This window comes from Dermatophagoides farinae, chromosome 1, assembly GCF_024713945.1.
Source record: "Dermatophagoides farinae isolate YC_2012a chromosome 1, ASM2471394v1, whole genome shotgun sequence".
Lineage (NCBI taxonomy): Eukaryota > Metazoa > Arthropoda > Arachnida > Sarcoptiformes > Pyroglyphidae > Dermatophagoides > Dermatophagoides farinae.
Window position 1 is genome coordinate 7,662,694 of NC_134677.1, and position 20,416 is coordinate 7,683,109.

The window sequence follows — 20,416 nt, forward strand, 5'->3', positions numbered from 1 at the left end:
TTTTGCTACAACCGAATTGGCCAAAAAAAAAAGTAACCAATAATGAATGAGAATGAGAATAGAATACTAAAGACGATAAATGGGTGTTTCTCTGTTTCTTTCTGGGCTAAAGTTTTTTTTCATATATAAAATTTGAGAAAAAAAAGAAATTTTATTTCATTTGAAACAAATAAAAAAAAACAATGAAAACAAATTACGAATATACAAAGAAAAAACAAAACAAAAAAAAAATTTGATGAGAACCAAAATAAAAAAAAAACTATAAAAAAAATAAAAACAACAAAATTTGCTGGTTTTTATTACACACACACACATTTTGGTTATATAGAGCAAAATGAATGTTTTGTAATGATCCAGCCTCCATTGAAATATTCACACAATATCATTGTATTCCATTTGATTTGATTTGATTTAAATTTCAATCCAAGAACGAAAAAAAAGAAAAAAGAAATTTTAACATTAACGAATGGAACATCATAATGTGTGATGATGATGAGAAGAAAAAAAAAACATTGACAGGTTCCAATGATGATGATGGACCAAAAAAAAAATATAATTTTTTGACATTTGATGATTCTAACGAATTAGGCCATTTTCATAGTGTGGGGTATGCCTGTGATAAAATGAAAACGCCCCATGGTATGCGGACTATTTATTTGATGATGACCAGTGTGTGTGTGTGTGTGGTGGTGATGGTAAGGTAGAAGGTATTTTTCTGTTTTAATTTACCTAGATCAAGAATGTGTGTGTATGATGATGATGATGATGATGAAAGAAATTGGAAAAATTGATCGAACAAAACAATTTCAAACATTTAAATGAAAAATTTTTCTTCAATTCATCATGTGTTCTATTTTGAAATATCATTATTTTTTGTTTCATTATTTCTATTTTAATCGATCGATTGTTCAAAAATCGACCGACCTTGTCGAAATTGTGGTCGTTATCAAAATATATTCTATGTTATGTTATTGATTGATTGATAGATTGATGTTTATTATTTATTCATTGTTGCAATGTTTCTCGATATCTGGCCAATTCGTCTTCTGCTTGTGCTTTTGTATAGAATCGAATCACCTGATCAGTATCTTCATAGTTGATTGTCTGTAGAAAATTTGCAGCCAATTTAAATACCGTTCTATCACGAGCAACATTTGCAAATTGTATTATTTTATCCGATTGGCCGGTACGAATCAATGCTTTTATAGAATCCACTCTTTTACCGATTTTATTATAAAGTTTTGCTGCCAATTGATAATTACCTTTCTCTAAACATAATTCAGCTATTGTATTCATCAAAGATTGATTATTTGAATGTTTCGAAACAAATTGTTCCAATTTTTCCATTATCTGATCATTTAAATCGATACCAAATTGATGAATCAACTGTGTGATTGAATCAAATTGTTCTTGATTCGACGATAAAAGTATTAGATCAATTACAATATCAACAATACTATTATCTTCGCGTAGATATTCAATAATTAAATCGATTTCATCCTGTCCACTGATGAAACGTCGTTCATCTTTTTCCAATTCTTCTTGCAGACATCGGCGAAGAAATGGCCATAAACGATATTTGATTGCAAACAATATTGCCTGTTTAATTAGGTCAGCTTTATAATAAAGCATTGCCATATTTTCTTCACTGACCATTTTATCTTGAAAATCATTTTGTAGTGGAAAATATCGTTTAATTATATTTCTACATTCATTCATCGTAAGATATTTGATGGCAATCATAACCAATTTATCATAATGTTCATATGCAATACAAACACGTATTGCATGTCGTATGGCTGAACAGTGTAGATAATAATCAATCGATTGTAAACTATCAATGGATTCAAGATGTTTACCAAGAAATAATATGGCACCTGTCATTTCAGGCGTTTCACTGCCACTACCATCATGATCATCATCAATATTATCATTCAATTTTATTTCATCCGATCGTTGTTGTAGATAATCATCAACCAATTCAATGGCTTTATCTTTTTGTCCTAAATGACATAATAATCGTACAAGATTATAATGATCATTTGCTAGACGATACATTTCCAATGCTTTTGAATGATCACATTGACTTTCACAATATTGACCCCACCATGAAACTAATTTCGTGTCATATTTTTCATTCTTCTTTTTTAGACAATAATTTTTCAAATCCACTATATTTTCATTTTCAAACAACATTCTTACAATTTCGCCAACATTATCAGCACGTTCAAAATAATTGATTGAATCCATAATACGATTTTCCATTTCCATTTGTTTACCATATTGATAATGAAGATTTTTCAATTCAATTTTATCTGCACATTCAAAAGCTTTTGGCCATTTTTCTTGCAAACAATACAATTTACATCGTTGTGATGGTTCAATTTCCAATAATAATTGTTCAGATTCTTCAATTAGATCCAAATGTATCATCATTAGGAATAGAACAATTTGATGATGACCATTTTGTGTTGCCATCTCTTGTCTTAATGTTCGTACTAAGCCAACATTACCCATTTTTGCTAAACAAATGAATGTCCAATCAATATTTTTTTCCATTACACATTTTCTTGCCATCAATCGCCATAATTCATAATTATCTTCATCATCATCATCATCATTCTTTGAATCACAATATAAATATTTTCGAAAATGATTTTCATCATCTGAATTAATCAACATATTTTCAACATATTCACGTTTATTCAAATAATATTGTTGATGTTTATTTTTAATAATGCAAATACCATTATTATTGTTCATTTTGAAAATGTATAAATCAGGTATTTTATATGCAACAAGTTGATTTACCGATTCCTCTGATTGTTCAATGCTATTGTTTTTGTTATTGTTTTCATTGTTGATAGCTGCTATCGAATCATATCGATAGCATCGTCCATTATTTTCTGGTGAATAAAAACAAAAATGAAATGTTTGTCTTGTCGATACACAGAATGAATGGTGATGTATTGAATCGAATTCAATTGCTATTATCGGTGATGATGATGATGATGATGATGACGATTGTATGGGAATTTTATATTCAATTATACGATGATGGTTATCATTCAAATCGATTATATTAATCACGTTGCTGTTGCCGCCGTTACCACCACCAATGGTGAATGCAATCAATGTATTATTCCAATTCGTCTGTAATGATTGTGGATTTATTTTGCCACCTTCACCATCATAAATTGGCCAATGATTTTTTCTTTGAAGATCTCTTGAATCAAGTATTTGATAATGTATAATTGAATTTTCATTTTCATTTTTAACATTATTATTATCTTTTTTCGATTCAAATATACATAGAAGCATATCTTTGTTTACATGATAACCACATAAATGATAATGATGATGATGATCACTTGGAACCGTCAATGACATTTGTGAAAAATCATTAATTTGTTGTATCTGAAATTCTAATTGTCGATTATTATTGTTATTGTCCATTGATTGCTGCATTCGTCCTGACCACAATGCACCTAAATGTATAAATAATAATTCGAATGATTGAATCAATTTCATTTGATTATGATGTTCAATACGACGATTTAATGTTGTATCGTAGAGAATAATTTTATCATTATCATCCAATATGATGGCCATCAAACAATCTTTTTCATTCAATGTAAACATTTTGATTGATGAATCACATGTAACAACAATCTGTTCATTGTTGTTGTTATCCATTTCATGTTTCTTTAGATCATCAATTGTCACTTGATTTCGTTCCGACTATATATATATTGTGTTTTGAGTTTTTGAAAATGAACATTCGAAAGAAATTTGAAAAAAAACGAGATATTGATATTGGAAACGAAAGAAAAAAAAATAAAAAATTTAAATGAAAAATGATCAAACAAAAACAAACATGTCAGTCTTTGATAATCATCAATCTATCAATATGAAATGAATTATGAACAAACCTTAAAGGCTACTAGATTTCCTGAACGTTGAGATGTTCGTTGTTGTTGTTGATGATGATGATTTTTAGCCATTTTTATTATTTTTTTTTTGTTTTGTTTTTGGTCTTTGTTTTCGCCTCGATGAAATCAAAAAAAAAAAAAAAAAATGATCATTCATTCATTCATGAATCGCTGCATGAATCAGATGAAAATGAATACATGATACGATATACATTTCTTTCCATTGTTATTTGTTTATTTTTTTTATCAAAAAAAAAAAATTCGTGAAAAAAATCCGTTGTCATGGAAACAATGAGTGAGTGAAAAAGAGAAAAATTCAGTTTTTTTTTAAATAATTGCAAATTTGAATTTGTTAATTACAGATTTGAGCATGATCGATCATTAATTCAATTAGTTTGAGATAATGATCATATGATGAAATACAATACTGATAAATAATAATAAAAAGTGTAGATGATAAATAGATGAATTGATGATGATGATGATTGCATGATTTTTACTTTGACAATCCACAATCGACATGGCAGTCATAAATTCATGTCCCAAATATTGGCGATAATCACGACGATTATCCATTATCGATTTGAGTTTAACAGTTGAATCTTGAAATATAAGATTCTTATATTTTGGTTCCGATACAAACATTTTGAATGTAAATTCATTTGAATATTTAGATCCATAAAATTGTTGTGCATAAACAAATAATGTAATATAGGCTTCTTTCTGATAGAATGGTTTAAATCTATTCGTTACGATTGCATTGTTGGCCACTTGTCCTAGATTGCAGCCACTATAATCTTGTACTTCGGCTCTTGATCCATCACGACATAATAGCTCAAAATCATCTAAATATTTATTACGTGCCCAATATTCAGGATTGATACCATTTGTATTTTCAAAAATGACTGTATGTTTTGCAAATGCAACATCACCACCACCTTCAATCAGGCATTGAAATGCACCATTATCACCAAAAAATGGTTCCGATGAATCACGACGACAATAACGATATGAACTACCATGACAAAGATTGCAAAGATTATTATATTGCCATACTGATGATTTACTGGATTGATGATATTCTGGTGCTAATACACCGGGTATACAGGATTTGGAGAAAAATTGGGATGCTGCTTTCACAGCATTACAACGATATGAACGCATACGTGAATTTGATAATAAAAATGCCATCGGTATAACCCAACCGGCAGCTGTACGATATCCTGAATGACAAGATTTTCGACCCTTTAAATACAATAGATCAGTATCAAGATCAGCTTTTTTGGCTATAGCCACTGCATAATAACTGTCATTTAGATTATTTTGTTCAGCCATTATTGGTTCAATATTGTATTGTTGTCCGGCCATATAAATATCTGCAGCATCCAAAACGGTTAGATCGGCTTGTCCTTGTTGAATTTTTTGCATACAATCAACTGTATTCGATCCTTGAACACACAATAATTGTGGTTGTAACATATTCGTACGAAAAGCAGATTTCATTTTATTACATTTTTCCCATTCTTTATTGGAAACGACACATAATTTTGCATTCGGTACATTACATTTTCTGAGCTTTTCAAATAAATTTTCAATATCAACAAATGGATTGAATAAGCTAAAATATCCACGAAATGTTTGCCGATAACGATCAACAGGTGCTAATGAAATGGTTTCTTCAGAGAAAATAAAATCCATTCCACCATATTTGAATGAATCAAATAAATTGAATGATGATGTTGTTGTTCTTGATAATGACATTGGATCCATTTTATTTAATGAAAAAATTCTTGATGAATCCAATAGAAATTGTTGAATTTTATCCCTAATTTCGGGTAATATAACCGATGATACAAGAATAGCATGTGGTGGTACATAGCCCCAATTACAATTAAGATAATTTTCCACTGAAGTACGATCACCATTTGGACAAAGTAGCTGATAATCTTGTCGACGAATACGATGAATTCGTGATAATTGATCAACCACTGTATGTTTTACGAATGCAACATCACCTTTGTTGCGGAGACAATTCAAGGCACCTTCAAAATTGGCATAGAAATCATTTCCAGAACATTTTTTCGATTCACAAAGTAAACAAATTTTCTGTGGATTCGTACCGATTGGATTATTTTTATCAATTAAAGCATTTGGTGCACAACTTTCATTGAAAAAATTGGCAGCATTTTGTATGATATTATTACAATCAATTGTATCGATGAGATCCATTTCTAATAATTTTATAATGGGCAATATCCAACCGGCCAATTGTCCAACACCACTGAAACAGGCATTTTTATTTCGTAAATCTTTTGGCTGTTGAATGTATGTATAGGAATTAGCTTTGACAACAGCAACGGCATAATATCCGGTTTGATTTGTTGGACCATATTGTTCATAAACAATCGGTACTAAACTATGATATCGTCCAGCAATATAAATTTCACCAGGTTCAGCACTAACCAAATGTGCTCGCTGTGTTTCAATCAATTGCATACAATGATCTTTATTATCAGCTTCAATACATTCTAGACGGAAATTGAAATCGATAATTATCATCGACAGCACGTGACCAATCACGACATTTATTCAATTCATTATTATTGATTGTACAATATTTTAATGTTTGTTTCTGTGTAGATGCTGTTATTATTATAAGTAATAAAATTAAAAATCAATCAGAAAAAAAGCAATACCAATTAATTACTTACCTGTTTGAATGATTAAATGTAATAGGAAATAGATGATTTGATTCAAATATTTTGGCGACATAGTCGACATTTTTTTTTAAATATTAAAAAACCATAATCTGAAGTGGAAAAAATGGAAAAAACTAATTTTTGTTTTTTTTTGTTTATGACTCACAAATAAATCTGAAAAATCTGTTGTTATAGCAGTGTACCTGCAGGCCAATGAAACTTGATTCTTTTTGGTTTTTCATTTTTATGTTCAGGTAAAACCCTGTTCACTATCACATCGTATAAACTGGGCATTGTTGATATTTTGGATTGCCAATTTTGTATGTTGAATGTGGTGTTCACACATGAACATTTTTTTTTCATTACGTGGCTAAATGTCATTTTTTCATGTTTTGTTTTTGAAAAATTCATCAAGATACTGATTACAATATGAATCGAATTTATATCATTTTCGGTTTATCATTATTATATCAAACAACATTGGCATTATATTTTCATATTGGTGAAACGGAAAGAAAATGTTTCATTGAAGAAGTTCCCGATGAAACTTTGGTTGTCGGTAAGTTTTAACTTTCGGTTAAGTTTTCGGTTTTTTTGGTTTCTTCTCAAGAATGAATTTTTTATTGTTGAATAGGAAATTATAAATGTCAATTATTCGATCCGAATACTGGTGGTTTTATGCCTTCTAGTCCCGGTATTGGAATGCATGTAGAGGTTCGTGGACCTGAAGATAATATCATTTTGTCGAAAGCATATTCATCCGAAGGCCGTTTTTCATTCACATCACATTCACCTGGTGAACATGTTATTTGTTTGTATTCAAATTCAACACGTTGGTTTGCTGGTGGCCAGCTTCGTGTACATTTAGATATACAAGTTGGTGAACATGCAATCGATTATCAGAATATTGCTCATCAAGAAAAATTAAGTGAATTACAATTAAGGATACGACAATTATTGGATCAAGTTGAACAGATTACTAAAGAACAAAATTATCAGAGAGTAATATAACCTAACTAAATCATTTTTTCAAAAATAATTGGTACTAAAAACTAATTCTTTTGTTTTTGTTTGCCCAATTCTTTATTTCAGTATCGTGAAGAACGATTTCGTGCTACTAGCGAAAGTACATATGCAAGAGTATTATGGTGGTCATTATTCCAGACTGTAATCCTGTTGGGAATGGGAATCTGGCAGATGAGACATTTGAAAAGCTTTTTCGAGGCTAAAAAACTGGTATAGAGATTGATTTTTTTTTTATACAATTATCATGAATTTTGAGTATTGATGAATAGTAAAAAATGATGAATTTTTTTTGTCAAAGTGAAAGAAAAAAGAATTTTTTTTTTAATCAAATGTCAATATGACAATGAAAATGGTATATAAGGTTCATGTAAAGTAAATGTTAAATATATCTGATTAATCATTTTGGTTTAGTTTCTTGATCGGAAACTTTTCTTATGAAAATAGAATCCGGTGGTATATCTTTAATATCATTGGTTTCAGCTAGATTTGATGATGCAATGGCTAAATATGTATCATTCGGTGAAAACGATAAAGATGAAATACTTGTTGGATATTTATGAAATTGACAAAGACGTTTTTTGTTGAAACCATCCCAAATATTAACGAAACCATCTGATCCACCAGTAGCGAATGTATTGTAACCAGAATGAAAACTTATTGAATTAACAGGAAAAATATATTCCAATCCAGTGGCCGTATCTTTATTTCGATGACATTTGAATGCATATTTTTTCTTCTGTATATCTGGACTAGGATCCAGATATTCAACGGCAACACGACCTTCCACCGAACTAAGAACAAAACCTTCTTTGTTACTAAAACATCGAATAAATCTTGTTTGAAATTTTAGACTCGATTCTCGTCGTTGTTGTGGATAAGACATATTTTTTAGATCCCATACGAGTACACGACGTTCTGCAGTACCAACGACAATAGTATTTCCACAAACATCAAAAGTATATATACGGTCCGGTTGGATATATGTTCCGATTGCATTCGGTGATCGTCCATCCCATAATTTAAGTTGTGAATCCCAACCACCAGTGATCATTAGATTATTATCAATAGAATGTTCTAAACATCTAATCGGTGAATTATGAAAGCCGACAATTGTTTCGGCATTTGTTTGCAAATCAAACATTCGCACTTTTCGATCAAATCCGACGCTCCAAGCATGATTCGAATCCTATATATTTACATGTTGAAAAGAATCAGAAAATGCAAGTCAATTGAATCAAAAACGAACCTGAAAAGCACAATCTAAAACCGGTGCTGGATGATCAAATTTTAGGCAAAGTTTTTTATTAAAAATATCATATAAACGTAATGTCAAATCCCATGAAGCGGCTAGTAAAAATTGATCAGAATGTTTACCAAATTTTACACTCTGTATACAATCATTTGGAACATTGTCCAATTTAAATTCATTGATCGAATCGGATAGTGTCATGTTTTATGATTGATTGATTAATTCGTCGAAATAATGATTATCAATCAAAGATATTCAATTATTCATCGAAAAAACATTTTCATATGAAATAGAAAAGTCAAAACACACACACATTCAAGAATTTAACCGACGTCACATTCATAGATGAAATGACACTCGTTTAGAATCACATGACTGACGACTATATTTACTCAAAATGTTTAGCCTGAACGGGAATTTCAGGCATGCACAATAGTGTTGTGCTACTGCTTTCGTGTTCTTTATAATTGCTTCACATTCTTCAAAACAGTTACTTCTGATAAAGAAATTATGATGAAAATATCCGAAATAATTGCCCAAAATGTCAAAATCAATTGACTATTTTTATAACAAAATTTGATTCAAATATAATTGGAAACTTATTATCGAAATATTCGTATATACGAATTTTAATGTATTAATAATAATACCTAGAATGTGATTTAGAGTTATTTTTATCGAATTAATCAATTTTTATCTTGCTAAAAGTACAATTTCTTTTGGAAATTGAAATCCGAATTTTTCTGAATCATATTTTTGATAAAATTTTTTTTTTATCCAATATTCATTCGAATGTGAAAACAAAACATTAATTCCACTATTGGGAAATTGCATAATCATCATCATCATCATCATCATCATCATTATTTCATATAGAATATTCTTATCTTATGAATTTTTTAAAAGATCATTCCTATTTCATCGACGATGTGTGTGTGTGTGTGTAGCGATATGATCGAAAATGGAAGATCAATTTTCATGAAAACAAAAACGATTACAAAGAGATAGCAGAAAGGAACAGCAAATTTTTTTTTTTGCTTTCATCAATTTGATTGATTCGATATTATTTTTTTTTTTCATTTTATTGTTGTTGGTATAAGAAATTTTATCCACAATTTTTTTTTCTTTCTCTTATAAAGAAATCAATTATGTAATAACAACAACAACAACAACAACAAATTGACAGGGAGAGAAAAAAAAGAACAAAAAAAAATGTTCGACCATCGACCGCCTACATTCGACATCATTGATATGGTAATGATATTAATTTCTTATATTATGTACTATATTGGTAATTTATATATTCGACGAAATTCATTAATATCAACAAGAAAAAAAAACTTTACCATACCTGTGTATGTGTTTGTCTTGTTGTTGATTTTCAATTTATATTGATCGATATCATGAATGATAAATAACACATGGATGTATTTTATTATCATTCATTCATGTGATTCTATTATGTTTTCTTACTTTTTTGATTGGGTTTTTTTTGCAAACAGCCACCCACCTACACACACACAAGCAATTGCGTAATAATAATCATCAATTATCGAATGAATTCGTATATATGATAGAAATATATTGAAAATAATAAAAGTTACAGGAAATTCATATTTCAAAACTATAATTAGATTAATTGAAAATTTTTCGTTGCTAAATCATTGTCATATGATCACACACACACACACACATATCATATCATATCAGATTGTTGATTGATTGATTAATCCGATCGGATGAAAAATAAACAGAAAAATTTTTTTTTTGCGACAACCATGACTAATATATTTGACATTTGAAATTTTATTATTTGAACAAGAAAAAAAAAAATTTTTTTTGCCTATATATAATAATCGTGTGTGTGTGTGTTTTTTTTCCCGATTTTTGATTGAAATTTGTCCTTTTTTTCCTGTTTTTTATTTGCTTCAGGGTTTTTTCCGTTTTTTTTTCTCTCTCTCTTTTTGCTTATTCCCTCATTACCGTCATCGCTTGTTACACACACACACACTCATGTATTTGTCAACGAATATTTCAGAATAGAGAAAAAAAAACATATGTCATTATTATCAAACAACAACAACAACAACAAAATGACCGAAAAGAATGAATGAGTGAATGAGATTCTTATGTCTAAGATGTTTTTTTGTTGTTGTTGTTGTTGCTTCATTCAACTAACAAACAAATTGAAAATAGACAGAAAGAAAAAAAAATATATCGATCTCCTTATCATTTTTCTTCTTGTTATTTATCGTCTCTCTCACTTTCCAACCAAAAAAAAAGTAAAAGTAAAAAGTGAAAGTGAAATAATAGTATATAAAATGGAACGTATAATAAAAATACACACACACACACACACATGACATTCGACCGATTCCAATATTGAATCCAGATGCATATTACAATGTATAACAAAAAAACAAACAGAATAGAACATGTGAAATGAAAACTATAGAGAAAGAGTGAAAGAAAATAACATCAATCTAAAAAAAAAATTCTTTAATTTATAGTGCACATTAAATAGTTTTTTTTAGGTTTGTTGTCGTTGTCGTTGCAAAATTCGGTCGATTTTGGTCTTTATGTTGTCGAAATTGAACTTTTTTTTTTAAATCTCATTTTGTCTTCTTCTTCCAGGTTGTTGTTATTGTCAATGGTTTTGGTGATGGTGGTGGTGGTGGTGTTAGGAGTGACAACAGACTACTACCACTACTGTTAAATACTATACAATTTTTTTTCTTTTTCCTATTACATTTAACGTCCGGTTAATAATCGGTCCTATCTTGTATGGTGTTGGTGGTGGTGGGCGCCACACAATTCTGTGTTGATTTAGGTTTTCCACTGATAAATATAACCGATCCATGCACACACATTCGAACCCAAATTTTTTTTTGTTGTTGAAACAAAACTGAACTGAATTCTGATGATGGTTGCTCCTCCTTGCTTCTTCTCCTCGTATTAGGATAGAAAATTTTTTTTCAAACCCCAAAAAAAGGAAAAGCAAAGAATAATGCAGAAAGAAAAAATCGAATACTGCTCCATATCATCCAAGGATCTGGAACCAAGAAGAAGAATCTGGATATATTTTATTTTATATTTTATTTTTTTTGTAGTAGAATTCTCTATGTATGCTGTATGTTTGTTCTGATTCTGCTGTCTGTATATTTTATTCTGTGCTTGAACACACACACACACACACACAACACAGAGATAGATAGAGATGAGAAGAATTCTGGACATGAAAAAGTGATATTAAGAAAGAGTGTTTGTGAGATAGAGAGAGATATAGTTTTCTATGTATGTTTTTTTTCTGTTTTTGTTTTTCTCTGAGCTTAATATATTAATAATAGTAATATCAAATGAAATGATACAGAAAAAAAAATCTATGAAGATAGATAGATAAATAGATCTTTCTATTTATCATTTTGTTACTTTTGTTTGTTTGTCTGTGTATCTATCAATCATTTTTTCATCATTTGAATCTTTTTTTTTTTTGGTTGTGTTTCACATCTCTTTCATCACTGTGTTTTTTTTTCTTGTATGTGGTTGTGACCAACGACGACGACGACGAGGAGAAACAAAACAAAACAAAACAGAAAAAAGGATTGTCATTTTGTGTGTGTTCTGTGTTGTGTTTCATATATTTTGTTTTGTCGTTGTTGTTGTTGTTTTCATCTCCAAGCCTAATATTCTTTACATCTCATCATCATCATCACCTGTCATTCATCATTGCCAAATATATTCATTCAAATTCGAACAATCATCATCATCATCATCATCATTTGTAAACCTGGGTTGTGCTTGCTGTGTGTCCAAAATAAAATTCTTCGATACAAAAAAAAAATTTGAGTGAAATTCTCATTCTTGCCATTGCTTGTTGATAATTTGATATTTTTCTTTTCAATTGCCATTTTTATATATATTTGAATGTTTATTTTTTTCTCTTTCGAAAAATTTTCTTTATATGACATTTTGAAGAAAAAAATAACAAAAAAAAAACGATCAAACGATCAAATTATTGGTGGTCTTCTTCAAATCGAATCAAATTTCAAAATTGTAAAAAACAAAAAGCAAAAAAAAAATTCGTTTGTTTCTTTCCTCCATAAATTTCTTTTTTTTCGTTGCAATCAAATAACTCGTTATTCATCTGTTTTTTATGGTCATCATCGTTTTTTTTTTTCGTTGGACATCTAAAACAGCCAATTAATTGACGTTTTTTTAAAGAAAAAAAATATTGTCATCATCACGACGACGTCAACAAAAAAGTTGAAATTCAAAAAAAAAACAAATCAACTTTTGGTTTTCAGTTTCGCCAAATTCAAAGTTTATCACCTCAAGCAATTTTCATTTTTGTTGTCCGAAAAAAAAACTATTACTACAACAACAACAAATATCGTTCGTTTGTGAATTTTTATTTACAGAGATTAAATGTATAAAGATTTCTATAATAATAACAATGTATGAAATGAAGAACATCATCATAATCATCATATCATTATTGGCTATGCTGCTGCCTTTTTGGATTTTAGTTACAACAACAATAATAGTCGATGCTCATCCAATTAATCATCATTATAATAATAATAATAATAATAATAATGGTCCATATGTATCAACTGGATATAATAATAATAATAATAATGATGATGATTCATTATTAATACAAACATCACGTGGTATGGTACGTGGACAACGTGTACGTTCATTAAATGGACGTTTAGTTGATGAATTTTTGGGAATACCATTTGCTAAACCACCTATTGGTGAATTACGTTTTAAACATCCACTTCCAATAGATTTTTGGGATGGTATATTCAATGCTACACAAAAACCTAAATCCTGTTATCAGGTAGCTGATCATACATTTGGTATGAATTTTTTAGGTACCAATATGTGGAATGTTGATCAGACTAACCTTGATGAAGATTGCCTTACATTGAATATATGGGTACCATATCCAAGGCCTAAAAATTCTGCTGTATTAGTATGGATATATGGTGGATGTTTTTATTCCGGTTCAATATCATTAGATTTATATGATGGAAAATTATTCGCTACAGAAGAGAATATTATATTTGTCAGCATTAATTATCGTCTTGGTAATCTAGGTTTTCTTTATTTTGAAAATACCAATGATATTGTTGGCAATGCTGCTATGTTTGATCAGGTAATGGCATTACAATGGATACATACAAATATTGAAAAATTCGGTGGTAATCGTCATAATATAACATTATTTGGTGAATCAGCCGGTGCAACTAGTATTGCTTATCATCTATTATCACCATTAAGTCAACATTTATTCAGTCAAGCCATATTACAGAGTGGTGCACCAACCGTACCATGGGGTTTGGTTGATAAGAAAAAAATTCATCAACGTGGCTTAATGTTAGCAGAATCGGTTGGTTGTCCATATGATGATCAACAAATTGATCGAGTACTTGATTGTTTACGACAAACAGATCCGGCATTATTAATGCAGAATGAATCGACTGATGCATATGGTGTTGTTGAATTTGCATTCACACCAATTGTTGATGGTGTTTTCTTGACTGATTATCCGGAAAAATTGATGCAAGATAAACGTTTTAAAAAGACACGTTTATTATTAGGAAATAATAAAGAAGAGGGTACATATTTTATTATCTACAAATTGAATGATATATTTAAATTTGAAGAAGATGTCTATCTAACACGCGCCGATTTCAATAAGTCAGTCAGATTATTAACACCAAATATGCATCCAATAGGACAATCAGCAATCATTTATGAATATACTGATTGGTTGAATCCAGATGATCCAATTAAAAATCGTGATGCTATCGATAAGATTGTTGGTGATTATCATTTTGTTTGCCATGTGAATAAATTCGCCGATCGTTATGCATCGGTTGGTAATGAAGTTTATATGTATTATTTCACACATCGTTCAACAAAAAATCCATGGCCAAAATGGATGGGTACTATACATGGTGATGAGATTCCATTCATATTTGGTGAACCATTAAATAAATCGATTGGTTATACACATGATGAAATTGTTTTAAGTAAACAAATGATGAGATGTTGGTCTAATTTTGCTAAAACTGGGTATGTTCAATCCATATCAATCAATCGTATTTATTGTGTGATTGGTTTTTTTTTTTTGATTGAAATTGTTTGTGTTTTTTTTCTCATTATAAAACAAAAATAGCAATCCAACAATGGATGAGAATGGTATATGGTCACAATTACATTGGCCTTTATATACAGCATATAAAAAAGAATATCTTACATTTTCAACAAATTACAGTATTGGACAAGGAATACGTACCAAGCAGTGTGCCTTTTGGCAAACCTATTTACCTCAATTAATGGACAATCTAAGTAAGCATGAACATTAGACATAATATAATGATTGATATTGATATTGATATTTTTCTATTGCTGATGATTAATTGATCATTTGATTAATTTTTTTTTTATTATTGTTTTCTCTCTTTCTCTATTTTTTCTCTTTGTGGTAAATATTTAAATGTGAATGCAATAGCTTTACTTGAAGAAAAGATTCACATGTGCCATAATTCGGCCATATCATTATTCAACCAACGATTTAATATGATGATGATGATCATCATCAACATTATTATTTCAACAACAACAATCATCACCGTTGTCGTCGTTTAATCATGACGAAAAAAAACCAAGTGTTTACCAAAATAGAGAAAAAAAAACAAAATTCATCACATATTCGATATTGGATTCAATCAAATCCAAAAATTTGGAGTGAATGAAAAAACAACCCGATCAAACGATGACGACTAATAGAAATGTTCAAAATTGTAGCTGTTATTATGATGATTCTATCAATTTCAATCAATAGATTTAGCGCTCAGCAACGAATTCATCCATTCTCGACAAGCAAACAAACAAACAAACAAACAAAAAACACTCCAGACATAATCAAAAAAAAAAATTGGAATTTATTTGGATTTTTTCCAAATAATAATGAACTTTTTGCGTCGCATTTTGTTTTTATTTTGCTGGTTCCATTTCTTATTATGTTTTTTTTTCGGTGCTATTAAAATCCATCACCATCATCCAACAATCTGTGTTTATACTTTCTGTGTCAATTTAGGTGTTTTTTTTTCTGTATTTGTTGCCGTTTTTTCGTCGTCGTTTCGTTTAATAATTAGCTTACATGAAATATCAAGGCTTAATTAATCGTCGCCACCACCATCATCATCATCATCATCATCAAACATCGAAGAAATAAAAAAAAAAAAATACCAGCGACAAACATAGAACAGAATTAATTGATCGAATCAGTCAATACTTGCACACACACACACACACCATCATCATCACTAAACTATTCTAGAAATTCTTTGTAAAAACATCTCTCTAGATTCTAGAATATCAAGGACAATCTATAAAAATATAGCAACAACAACAACAAGATTATCTCTTCTTTCAAATTTAAATATATTTACTATACGTATAAATTATATACATGTAAACAACACAAAACACACACACACACACACCCAACACCTCCTCCTCTCCTTCTTTATTTCAATCACGCTCATTCACCATTTTTTTCTTTCCACATTCGCAATACCATCGGTTCCGTTTCCAGTTCCTTTTTCTCCCTCCTTACTCCTTTTCACTTTTTATTGTCTTATTTCTATATATATACTGATTACTATCATCATCAATAATTGATAACTAACTAAATAACTATGGTTGTGAATTAAGGTTGCATTATTAATGAAACAAAACAAAACAAAACAGAACAAAACAAAATAAAAAAAAAATTTCTCTTCTACTTCTTCTTCTTTTTTCCTTGAAATCTCACTTGAAACTAACTTGAAAACCTGGAAAAAAAACTTGATTGAATCACATTCACATTTTTTTTTTGTTGATTATAATTAACTAACTCACTCACTTCAAATTGCTTGCTTGCTCTCTCTCTCTCTCTTTCATTCATAAAAAAAAGCAAATTCTTTGTCGTCTATTTATATATTCTTATTATATTATATTATTACTATTGGGAATTTATTGATCAAAACAAACAAAAAGAAAAATTTCCATTCACTTATTTATTCTCTCTTTTTCTTATTCTTATTATATAATTCAATATATATTATAATAAAGCAGAAAATGTTAATGTTAATTTTAACTTAATACGAGACTGATTGACTGACTGAATATCACTGAATATTCTGTAATAATGAAATTACATTCACACACACACACACACAAACACGGCGAGAGAAAAAAAAATTCACAATGTAAAATGCCTTTGTAATTGGGTTATTATTCTTATCATCATCATCATCATCATTATTATTGTATTGATGAACATGATCAACAACAACAAGAAATTGTATTACATAATGAAATGAAATGAAAACTTGATGAATAATCAATATTCGAACAACAACAGCAAGAAAAAAAAACAGAATGACCAGCCTAATAATTTTTTAATAACAACAACCAACCAATCAATCAATCTATCGATCAATCATATGGTGAAAACAGTGAATGGGAAAAAAAATGGCAAACAATTAAACGAATATCACATATTGTGATAAACACACCCGATACAATTATTGACACGCCTATCAATTTCCAGTGAATATTATCAATCAGATCATCAGATGTCCATTTAGATACAGAACAATCAAACACAGACATTAGATACATTAAATTAATTGTTATTTTTTATTTTTATTTTTTTTGATGGTTGAAAACAACACGAAATGAATCATATATGAACACTGTGTTTGTTGAGTGTGTGTGTGTGTGTGTTTGAAAACACATTCACTATACATTGATCTAAAATAATCGATACCATCATCATCATGAGTAACCATTTTTTTTTGTTCATTTTCATTTCATTTTTTTTCTCGTTTTGTTTCCCTGGTTTTATATTTTTTTTTCCATCCCACCATAATTGGTAATTGTAATCTACTCTAATCTAATTAGAATGTTGTTGTTTTTTTTTGTTGTTGTTGTTGATATTTGTGTAATATGAAGAGAAATTTTTTTTTCTGTTTTTAAACAAAAAAAAATACTAGTAGGTATTTTTTTTATTTTCACAGTTCAATGGTTGAAAAAAAATGTATACCTGAATTAACAATCATCATACACAGATGAATGAATTTGAATTTACATTTGGAATTTTTTTTTGTCTTTCATTTTCTGGTTCAATTCGTTTAATTATGGTTCAGTTTAGTTTTTTGTTTTACAGTCGTAATAATTCTCATTCATTCATAGTGAGTTTTTTTTTCGTTTTGTTTTAATACCAATTCTAATTCGAATAATTTATGATGTTTCCACACACACACACACACACACAACCCACACACCTTACCTAATTCATATATTATTTATTCTGTCTCACTTACTTACTTCAATTAACAATCAGCTCTATTATCTCTTTTATTCTCGATCTTCTTCCATTTAATATAAAAATTACATAAATTTTGTTATTTTTTCTAACGAATAAAATGTTGTATGATTTAACATTAAAAATTAAAAATTAAAAACTGTATTTAAATTCAAAAGCAATATATAAATAATGATGATTAAAAATAGGAAATTGAAATTATCCAAATGTTTGTTTTGTTTTATTCTGTGAAAGAATATTCTTTTATTTAAATGCGGGAATTTCACATCGAAAATTCGAAAAAAAAATAATATTATACCGATGTTTATGAATGGATCCAATGTTTTTTTTCGATTTTTTTTAGAATTTCATCAATTTTTTTTTCGTATTTTCGTCTGAATTTGTTTCGTGAGTTTTGATTTATATATATAAATACGATTACCATTTATTTGTTCTTTGTCTCCAGGTTAAAACAAAAAAAATGCCAAAAGTTTTTCTAACCAAAGAGAATCGTCGACTAATCCGAATCATGTTACATTATCGTCATATGTTTTTGTATTTGATGAAACATTATGCCGATGAAATTGATGATTTGTTTGAAAAAGATTCGGAAAAAGATAATTTCAAAACGACTGTAGAATATTGTGATAAATGGTTCGAAAAAATTACTTCCAATGCTGAGGATAGAATAAATCAGCTAAACAAATTGATTGTTGAATTAATTGAAGAAACTGAATCATCTTATGGTTCACATCGAAAATTGATGAAAATTGATCTAGATCGACAAATTATATCGAATTCAAAAAAGAATGGTAATGGAAAAGATAAGAAAACAAATTCTAAAAAACGTAAACGACAAGCAGCAGATTCAGAATCTTCAACAAAAAGCAACAAGAAAAAATGTCTTAATCTAGATTCGGAAACGAATAATAATTATAATGATGATGATAATGATAATGTTGAAGAGAAAAAACAGACGGATAAACAATCTGATCCTGACACACAACAAGATAATAACATTGGCATTGATAATGATGATGATGGTGATACAACCTTCGATATATTTGGCATAGCAATGCAATATACTTGTTCATTGGGATGTAGATTTCGTAGTACATCGATGAAAAAAATCAAAAATCATGAATTATTAGTCCATAGTGGTGAAAAAAAAGTTCATAAATGTTTATATAAAAATTGTGGCGGACAATTTAAAACGATTTATGATCTTGAAAAACATTCAATGAAAATACACGAAATTTTCAAATGTTCCTTTGGAAATTGTGAATCAGAATTTGACAGCGAGTAAGTATGATGACTGATCTTGTGTCAATCTCATATTAATCATTCTTTTTTTCCGTTTGAAAAGGTTTTATTTAAAAAAACATTATAGACTGAAACATGAAAAGGAATCGGTAATATGTAAAGAATGTGATAGAAAATTTCCAAATTGTACTCGATTACGTAAACATATCTATTTATTCCATGAATATGATGATTATCATTGTGATTATGATGGATGCGATTTTTCTACAACACTTCGTTTGGATTTATTCAACCATAAACGTACTAAACATTTGCACAAAAAATGTGAATTTGATGGCTGCAATAGTATTCTATCCATAAGCGGTTGTTCTATACATAAAAAATTACATACAAAAGCTAAAACATATCAATGTTCATGGCCTGATTGTGGTAAATGTCTTTATGATTCAAAATCATTGAAAGATCATATTCGTATTCATTTAAATTTCAAACGTTATCGTTGTAAATGGCCAGATTGTGGTTATGCTTGTGAACAGAAAACCAATATGATCACACATATACGTATAAGACATTTTAAACTACCACATACAAAAAAACGTCAATTAGAATTGAATATTTCAACGGATTCATATCCAAATCCAAATGAATATATTGAAACGGTTAATGAAGATATCTATATGAATAATCGAGGAAATCACTAATTATCATCTATCATCTACGTTAATTTATAAATTTTTTTTTCAATAATCAAAATTTAAAATTTTCATTTTTTTGTTTCTTTTTCACAATAAACACGTGTTTCACCCCCTAACGACCAAAAAATTTATTAAAAATTTTGTCCACTTCAGTATTTCATCATTGAAAAATTTCATCAAGT

At 29.0% G+C, this 20,416-nt stretch overlaps 6 protein-coding genes across 6 annotated transcripts; 3 read left to right on the forward strand and 3 right to left on the reverse strand.

The window, feature by feature from the left end:
- Positions 1 to 556: 556 nt before the first annotated feature.
- Positions 557 to 4,028, reverse strand: rempA (intraflagellar transport protein rempA). Its single transcript, XM_075735457.1, has 3 exons — positions 3,933 to 4,028; positions 3,312 to 3,741; positions 557 to 3,260 (listed from the first exon to the last, which is right to left on the reverse strand). The coding sequence occupies exons 1-3, from the start codon at positions 4,002 to 4,004 to the stop codon at positions 1,006 to 1,008; spliced, it is 2,757 nt and encodes a 918-aa protein (XP_075591572.1). The 5' UTR covers positions 4,005 to 4,028; the 3' UTR covers positions 557 to 1,005.
- Positions 4,029 to 4,145: 117 nt separating this feature from the next.
- On the reverse strand, positions 4,146 to 6,921 carry Tsf2 (transferrin 2). The gene is made up of 2 exons (XM_047055741.2): positions 6,644 to 6,921; positions 4,146 to 6,575 (listed from the first exon to the last, which is right to left on the reverse strand). Exon 2 carries the CDS (start codon positions 6,489 to 6,491, stop codon positions 4,323 to 4,325), a length of 2,169 nt encoding a protein of 722 aa, XP_046911697.2. The 5' UTR covers positions 6,492 to 6,575; positions 6,644 to 6,921; the 3' UTR covers positions 4,146 to 4,322.
- A 38-nt stretch (positions 6,922 to 6,959) lies between these two features.
- eca (transmembrane p24 trafficking protein eclair) lies at positions 6,960 to 8,101 on the forward strand. Its single transcript, XM_047055743.2, has 3 exons — positions 6,960 to 7,190; positions 7,266 to 7,633; positions 7,724 to 8,101. The coding sequence occupies exons 1-3, from the start codon at positions 7,061 to 7,063 to the stop codon at positions 7,871 to 7,873; spliced, it is 648 nt and encodes a 215-aa protein (XP_046911699.1). The 5' UTR covers positions 6,960 to 7,060; the 3' UTR covers positions 7,874 to 8,101.
- Positions 8,055 to 9,110, reverse strand: Bub3 (mitotic checkpoint protein Bub3). The gene is made up of 2 exons (XM_047055742.2): positions 8,904 to 9,110; positions 8,055 to 8,843 (listed from the first exon to the last, which is right to left on the reverse strand). The coding sequence occupies exons 1-2, from the start codon at positions 9,105 to 9,107 to the stop codon at positions 8,055 to 8,057; spliced, it is 993 nt and encodes a 330-aa protein (XP_046911698.1). The 5' UTR covers positions 9,108 to 9,110.
- Positions 9,111 to 11,661: 2,551 nt separating this feature from the next.
- LOC124491867 (acetylcholinesterase) lies at positions 11,662 to 16,676 on the forward strand. The gene is made up of 3 exons (XM_075735330.1): positions 11,662 to 14,993; positions 15,097 to 15,269; positions 15,433 to 16,676. Exons 1-3 carry the CDS (start codon positions 13,360 to 13,362, stop codon positions 15,567 to 15,569), a joined length of 1,944 nt encoding a protein of 647 aa, XP_075591445.1. The 5' UTR covers positions 11,662 to 13,359; the 3' UTR covers positions 15,570 to 16,676.
- A 1,939-nt stretch (positions 16,677 to 18,615) lies between these two features.
- LOC124491646 (uncharacterized) lies at positions 18,616 to 20,414 on the forward strand. Its single transcript, XM_047054325.2, has 3 exons — positions 18,616 to 18,684; positions 18,743 to 19,578; positions 19,643 to 20,414. The coding sequence occupies exons 2-3, from the start codon at positions 18,758 to 18,760 to the stop codon at positions 20,238 to 20,240; spliced, it is 1,419 nt and encodes a 472-aa protein (XP_046910281.2). The 5' UTR covers positions 18,616 to 18,684; positions 18,743 to 18,757; the 3' UTR covers positions 20,241 to 20,414.
- Positions 20,415 to 20,416: the final 2 nt, after the last annotated feature.